Source organism: Perna viridis, chromosome 1 (assembly GCF_037379345.1).
Source record: "Perna viridis isolate PV_CMFRI_1.1 ecotype Kerala chromosome 1, ASM3737934v1, whole genome shotgun sequence".
Classification (NCBI taxonomy): domain Eukaryota; kingdom Metazoa; phylum Mollusca; class Bivalvia; order Mytilida; family Mytilidae; genus Perna; species Perna viridis.
The window spans coordinates 49773527-49780440 of record NC_142445.1 but is presented as its reverse complement, the minus strand read 5'-3'; the positions used below and the strand labels follow the sequence as shown (position 1 = coordinate 49780440).

Sequence of the window (6914 nt, the reverse complement as noted above, 5' to 3'; positions counted from 1 at the left end):
AATTCCCTTACACTTACGCTCTGTTTAACATGTGCACTATAATGAATGGACTCCATCAAGGTGATTTAGGATTTTTTCCTAACATTGATTTGTTTCACCATGTCAGTGGAGATAAAAAGTTTGGTAATTATCATGCTAACGCTAACTTACCTTAAAATACCTACCCCCGCATTATAGTAGTATCCCACTCACCATAGTGTGTTTTTATAGTTCATCAGGTCCTGACAAAGGAAGTGGCTTCTCCACAAAGCATGTCACATACAGAAGCATTGAGTTGGGAGATATTTCATGCATTTCAAAACAAGAACATCTGACCAATCGAACAGTTCCTGCTTTGACAGACAGGAGCAAAGGTGGAAGATATACCTACATTGTATAAATGCAACATTCACTCTAATCAACAAGTATTCTATGATCCAATTCAATACAGATTTAGTCAAGTGGTTCAGAAATCAAATTAAAGGACAAACACATGAATGAATTATAAATACCATGAGTAAGAAATAAAAACCCTTTGTGTGTGATTCCCATTAAGAAAGGCTAATGTTAACTAAAAGTACTGTAATACATTTTAGTTTGAAAAGTTTTAATAATTTAATAATGTATACCACTTTCATAGATAATACAACATGTTAACAAAAAAGACAAGGAATATACAATGTAAAAAATCTAAACAAAATCCCCAAAGTACATGCTAATTTTCAAAATACAAGAAAAAATACATAAAGATAATAGAAAAAGAAACTTTACATAAAACAATTGTTTAAACTCTGGTGAGAAATAAAAATACAATATCATCATAAGTTTTCTTGAGATAGCACTAAAAAAGTTTAATCATATAACTGACAGATATACATATTTAAAAACATTTACATTACATAATAACTTTTCAATAAATAGATAGTGAATTTTCAATTTTCTTGCACATATCTGACCAAAAACCTAAATATTTTGAAAACTTTAAATATACATTAAATTTGTTGACATGTTAAAATAATGTTAATTTACAAGCATGAACCTTAAAAATTAGACCAAATAACATAACCATTGCACTTAATAGATATAAACATTATTGCAAAACCATGAAGTAAGAATTATCACATTTAATTTAAGAAAATTATGTGTAATTCAATTATAAAAAATAACATCAATACATGTAGCTACTTTAACTACCTCACCATATTTCCCATCAATGTCAAATGCTTAAGAATTATTGAAGGCATTACATAAATGAAAATGAACAATTTATGCATACAAGAATTTAATAATGATTAATACCCTTTGTTCATCACAACAAAACAAAAAGAAGCTCCCAGGAGCCCGAATCACCCACCTGGTTGAATTTTGCCTTTCAAAGGCAATAAATTTACCAAGAAGTTGTCCAACAATTTTGACTCAAGAAGTCTTTGGTAGGGCTTATCATAAGGATCATTTCAACAATTGAAAGTTTCTTTTAATTTATCATAGTTTTCAAGATATTGACTAAAAACTGTCAAAAAAAGGTCATTTTCCTCCTTTCAAGGGCAATAACTCTTACAAGGAGTCATCTGACAACTTTTATCCCTGAAGACTTTTGTAGTCCTAATAATAAGGATCATTTCAGCTATTGAAAGAATTTGGGTAAACCTAACGATTTTGGAGATATACGCGTTTTACAAGGGGTCAATTTGCACTGTAAGTTGTTAATATAACTGAAATGTGGTCACATAAGACAGGTTGGTTGTTGGTGAAGGGGGCCATTTCAGAGAGGGACTACTGTACACCCATCTGCACCAAATTATTGTCTATTACAAAAAATCATTATGTAAAGCTTAGTAATTGGTCAAAATGTGACGACAAATTATTCAAGTATAAATAAAACACATGTATATTACACAGTCCAACTAAAAGTTCTAAATAAATTATAAGGTATGAGAAACTATGAACATTTAAGGTGGAGGAGCTGAAGGCATAGACTGGCTCTGTGGATATGGTGGAGCACCTCCCTGTTGTGATCCTGGGGGAGGTGGCCTGCCAGGGGGAACTTTCTGTTCCTGAGGGTATGGTGGAAGACCAGATTGACCTTGTGGGTAGGGAGGTATCCCTCCTTGAGGCAGTGAGGGAGCACCATTCTGTCCTTGAGGATAAGGTGGTGCACCAGGTTGCCCATGACCCTGATGAGGAGGTAGTCCACCAGGAGGAGGGTTTTGACCCTGTGGGTAAGGTGGTGCCCCTCCTTGTGGAGCTGCTTGTCCAGGATAACCTCCTTGTCCTTGAACCTGTGGAAATGACTGTGGTGGTTGACTAGGAACATTAGACTGTTGTCCTGGTAACTGAACATTGGACCTTGCTGGTTTTGGTTTGATCTGATGGGCTTTCATATACTGGATTACTTGGTCAGGTATTTCTGCTAAAACTTCTTTAGCCAATGCTGCTTGAGAAATGTTCACATTGCTCCCAAATTTTCCTCCAAGGAAATCTCTAAATGGCACAAACTGAAACAGAATAAAATATTATGACAAAAAGGTTATTGTAGTTTATATCAGATGGCATGTAGAATTATTTTGAATCAGGTAAGATAATGACAGTAAAAGCTAGAGAGGTCTAATTGTTAGATGTCACTTTTTTAGTTGAGTTATCCTAGGTACTGGTAGACTTGGGACAATTGGTCTGATTACCATTTTAAAGGATTTTATTATTCCACAATGAAAAAGTAAAGTAAAAATAGTCTATAAATTTGGCAAATGGGAAGAGAGCAAGATATCCTTTATAGCAGTTGGCCTTTAGAGAGATTTTTCATTGTTTTAATGCAATGCACTAACTAAACTTGTTTTGCAGTGTACCTATACATCTACTAGATATTTTACATATTATGTCTAAAAAAAAATATTTCATATTTCATCATATTTAAGGACCTCCTGGAACACTAACTGTACAGTATGTGTAAATGGACAGTGACCTCCTCAAAGAACCCTCCTGGTATGTTACTAGTATAGTATGTGCAAATGGACAGTGACCTCCTCAAAGGACCCTCCTGGTACATTACCTGTACTATATCTCTAACAGCATATCTTCCATGAGACTGTAATCTTTGGTTGTCAGCATCCAATACATCCATAGCTGTCAAACATATATTCATCAATCTTAGATAATTAAAGTAGATTTTTTTTGTAAACAGAAAAGGGAGAAGTAGTTGAGATTGAGAGATATTGAGAGATTCAATATCTTGAAGCATTCAGGGAAAAGACGAGAAAACATTTGTTCCAGCAGAGGTAATGATAAACAAACAAATCTTTATACCTCAGCTGCTTTGTTTTGGGTCAAACCACCAACATTAGCCTTTTATAAATCTAAATTAAGTCATATTTTCTACTTTAAGATATGTTTAAAGTATTAAATTAATCACGCAGAACCCCAATACCCATTTAAATTGTTCTCTGTATATTCAATTTCTATTGATAAGAGAAAATTTCTTAATGTGTCATCTATTGATATGTTTTAAGTTTATTCATTACGGCTAAAAAATATTGAGATACATTACACAAAATTAATAAGACCAAACCTACCATCAAACTCAGCATTGCCAACTCCAACTATTATAATTGACATTGGAAGACCAGAGGCCTACAATCAAAAGACAGAATTCATCTCAATTTATCCTTTATGAACAAAATCAAGTGTAGCATACCCTTGCTTAGTAAAATATATCAAGCTCCACACAGTAGCAGACAATCATTTCTCGTCTTACTGACCACTACCGACAAGCCTTTTGAAAATTTGAAGACATGATTCAAATCAAATGGATTTTGCCAATCAGACAGCATGGCCTAAAATCATTTACTTTTTCCCCACATTCTTGTACTCTCTAAGAAGGCTGTCTGCAGCAATAAGAGTAAATATCATAACACCAGACACTGTTTGGAGCTAGAAAATCTGTATCCACAGTACCAATATATTAAATAGTAGATATGTAGGTAGCAATAAGTGTAATATGTTCCAGATTATAAAAATTCTGTTTCTTATGTATATATGTATGACAAATCAGTTGAAGTAAAAAAAATTCAACTTATGAAATACACACTTACATGTAATCTTAAATACATTAAATGGTACAGTGTAAATTAGTTGATCTGAAGTTGTTTTATGACCAATCATTTAGATTTTGCTTAGGAGATCACAGAATCAATTTTTTTATGGAGAAATTATGATAAACAACTTACGTTGACTATAGATTCTATTGTATTCTGTAAATCTGATATGACTCCATCAGTCAGAATCAGCAATACAAAATAGTTAGAACCATCTCTTGATGACTCAGCAAATCTTAAAATAAATATAACTTCAAGATGAATAATGACTGAATGATTATGGTTTACACGGTAATGTCCTACAACAGATATTTCACACATTTCAGGACCAAAAAAAAAATTGACCAATCAAACAGACCCTGCTTTGTACTAGTCCAAAATGCCCAGCCAAACCTATATAGAAGCAACTAATTGCAGGAAGGCAAGTCCACCTACTCTGACATATTACTGACTGAATAAACCAACTAAACTAATGTGTGTTTAGTGGAGAAGCAATGACTATTCATTTTAAAGACATTGGCATTAATAAGCTGTAGATTGAACCCACATCCTGCACTAAAGGCAAGCATGCTACCCTGAGACCACCTAGACAGTTCACAATGAATAAGAGAAAATCTGTACGTACCATATTAAATTAAGGGTATCACACATGTCATGCAGAGTAAATAAGTTTTGAAAATCTGTTTTGAAAACAGAATAAGCAGAAAAAAAGAAATAAGAAAGCGCCTGCTTACCTTGTGACATGTCTAATTATAGGGGAGAAATTAGTTGGACCATATAACTGGACTCTCTGTAGAGCATTGTGGTACGCAGACAGAACACCTTGTATACCAGCACAGTACGGGTTTTGTGGGTTGAATGTCTACAAACCATAGATTAAAGAGCCTTAGTGAGCGTGCTCACATATCCCACGTGTCCCCATGTTGGATACTCAAGTAAATTTGTTTGTAAGAGAAATACATGTAGAAGGACCCCGATATAAAATGGAATAAGAGTGTTTTTTAGGCTTTAGACCTTTATCTTCTAACTAAATTCTGTTACTCAGAAAGGTAGTTTCAAACTCCAGACTGTGATTTTTTTTACTTTTAGTTAATCCAAAGTAAATATCATCGTAGCTCAACAAAACATATACTTGACCTCTAACTTATCATGGTGAACTTATATACCAAAAATCATGTCATAATCTGCAAGTGTTTAAAAAAAAAAGTCTGAAAAACAGTTAATTCTGTGAATTTGGTTAAGTTCAAGACCCATAATTTTGGTAAAAATCATCGGAGTGGAACAAACAACAAACTTGTCCTGTAACTTATCATGTTGAATCTCTGTACTAAAAATTGTCAATATCTGCAAACGTTTAGAAAAAAAGTCCGGAAAACTGTTATTTCTGTGAATTTTGCTAAGTTCAAGGCCTGTAATTTCAGTAAAAATCATCAGAGCAGAACAAACATACACTTGACCTGTAACTTATCATGGTGGACTTATATACCAAATATCATGCCAGCACTCTACAGTATTGTAGAACTGCCTAATTTTGGTCTTGTAATCTGATGCTTTGTAATATTTATCACTTTAAAAAATTGTCAAGCATCTGTAAATCTATATATCAAGAAATAGCTCAAGCCAAGGCCTTTAGGATGCAGTAAAATTTTCTGGAAAAAAATTACCCACAGCAAATAGGGTTACCATAGAAACCATGCAAAAATATGCAAAAAAGTTCATAAAATCAGGTTTAAAAATATCAAATTTCCCGCAAAATATCTTAAATTTTTTTTCATCCCTTGAAACTGTCCAAACTTTTTCCTTCGAAAACCCCTTCCTCATATGGGCATCGCGGGTTAGATTTCGAGCTATTTCACTTTGTAATCCACTTATTAACTTTAGCATGGTAAAAAATTGACTTACTTTCACTTTCACAACAGATTTAAATTGTCATTGAAATAAAAGCCCCTTCAACATTGAAAATATATAAAACATTGCAAAATACTTATAAAAGTCCTCTTTTTCAGAAAATGTTTTATCAACAATAGATTCTTCATTTTTGATCACTATAGCAACCACCGGTTTCCATTTATGTCATTTTTCATCCCTAGCCAAAAGTGTGAAACTAAACTAAACTGTGGAGTGCTGGCCATGTCAATATCTGCAAGCATTTAGAAAAAAAAGTCCAGAAAACTGTTATTTCTGTGAATTTTACTGTTCGAGGCCTGTAATTCCGGTAAAAATCATCAGAACAGAACAAAAGTTAAACTTGACCTGTAACTTATCATGGCGCACTTATATACCAAAAATCATGTCAATATCTGAAAGCATTTAGAAAAAAGTCTGGATGATGGACTGACGGACTGATCGACGGGTCAAAAACATTATACCTTCATATAAAAAACAAATAAAAGATAAAAGTATCTTCAACATGGGAAATTTTGAGAAAGTGGAGTCAAGGCTACAATTGCTAATTTTTACTAAAATTTTGCACAAAATTTACATAATTTTCCAGTGAAAGGGGATCAATCACCTAGTTCTAACAATATGTTATTTAAATTCTTTAAGGTGTTTATGATTTATTGTATCATGTGTCAGAGGGTACTTACATAAATAACCTAAACTCATCACTCTGAAGAGACTTCATAATTAATGTATTACAATAAAAGATTAACTCCCCAACACATAAAAATCCCAGTACACTACTGTTTTATTTGGTTTTGCAACCATATAAGATAACAAAACTCATAAGTACATACCAATGGAAATTCATGAGAAACAGATCCATCTGGTAACTTTGCACCAAATCCTAAAACTGGAAACTGTTTATCACTAAAATACAATTAATACAGTATAAAAATACAACCT

At 33.1% G+C, this 6914-nt stretch overlaps 1 protein-coding gene across 2 annotated transcripts in view; it reads right to left on the bottom strand.

Moving 5' to 3' along the window:
* Positions 1–569: 569 nt before the first annotated feature.
* LOC148629175 (copine-8-like) overlaps positions 570–6914 on the bottom strand; it is a 36972-nt gene continuing 30627 nt past the window's right edge. For both annotated transcript variants that reach the window (XM_088545600.1, XM_088545611.1), the window contains exons 15-20: positions 6806–6878; positions 4802–4929; positions 4200–4302; positions 3546–3603; positions 3026–3099; positions 570–2474 (exon numbers count right to left, since the gene is read on the bottom strand). In XM_088545600.1, coding sequence (XP_088401726.1) covers positions 1929–2474; positions 3026–3099; positions 3546–3603; positions 4200–4302; positions 4802–4929; positions 6806–6878 — 982 coding nt within the window. In that variant the 3' untranslated portion in view covers positions 570–1928. The remainder of the gene's footprint in view (positions 2475–3025; positions 3100–3545; positions 3604–4199; positions 4303–4801; positions 4930–6805; positions 6879–6914) is intronic.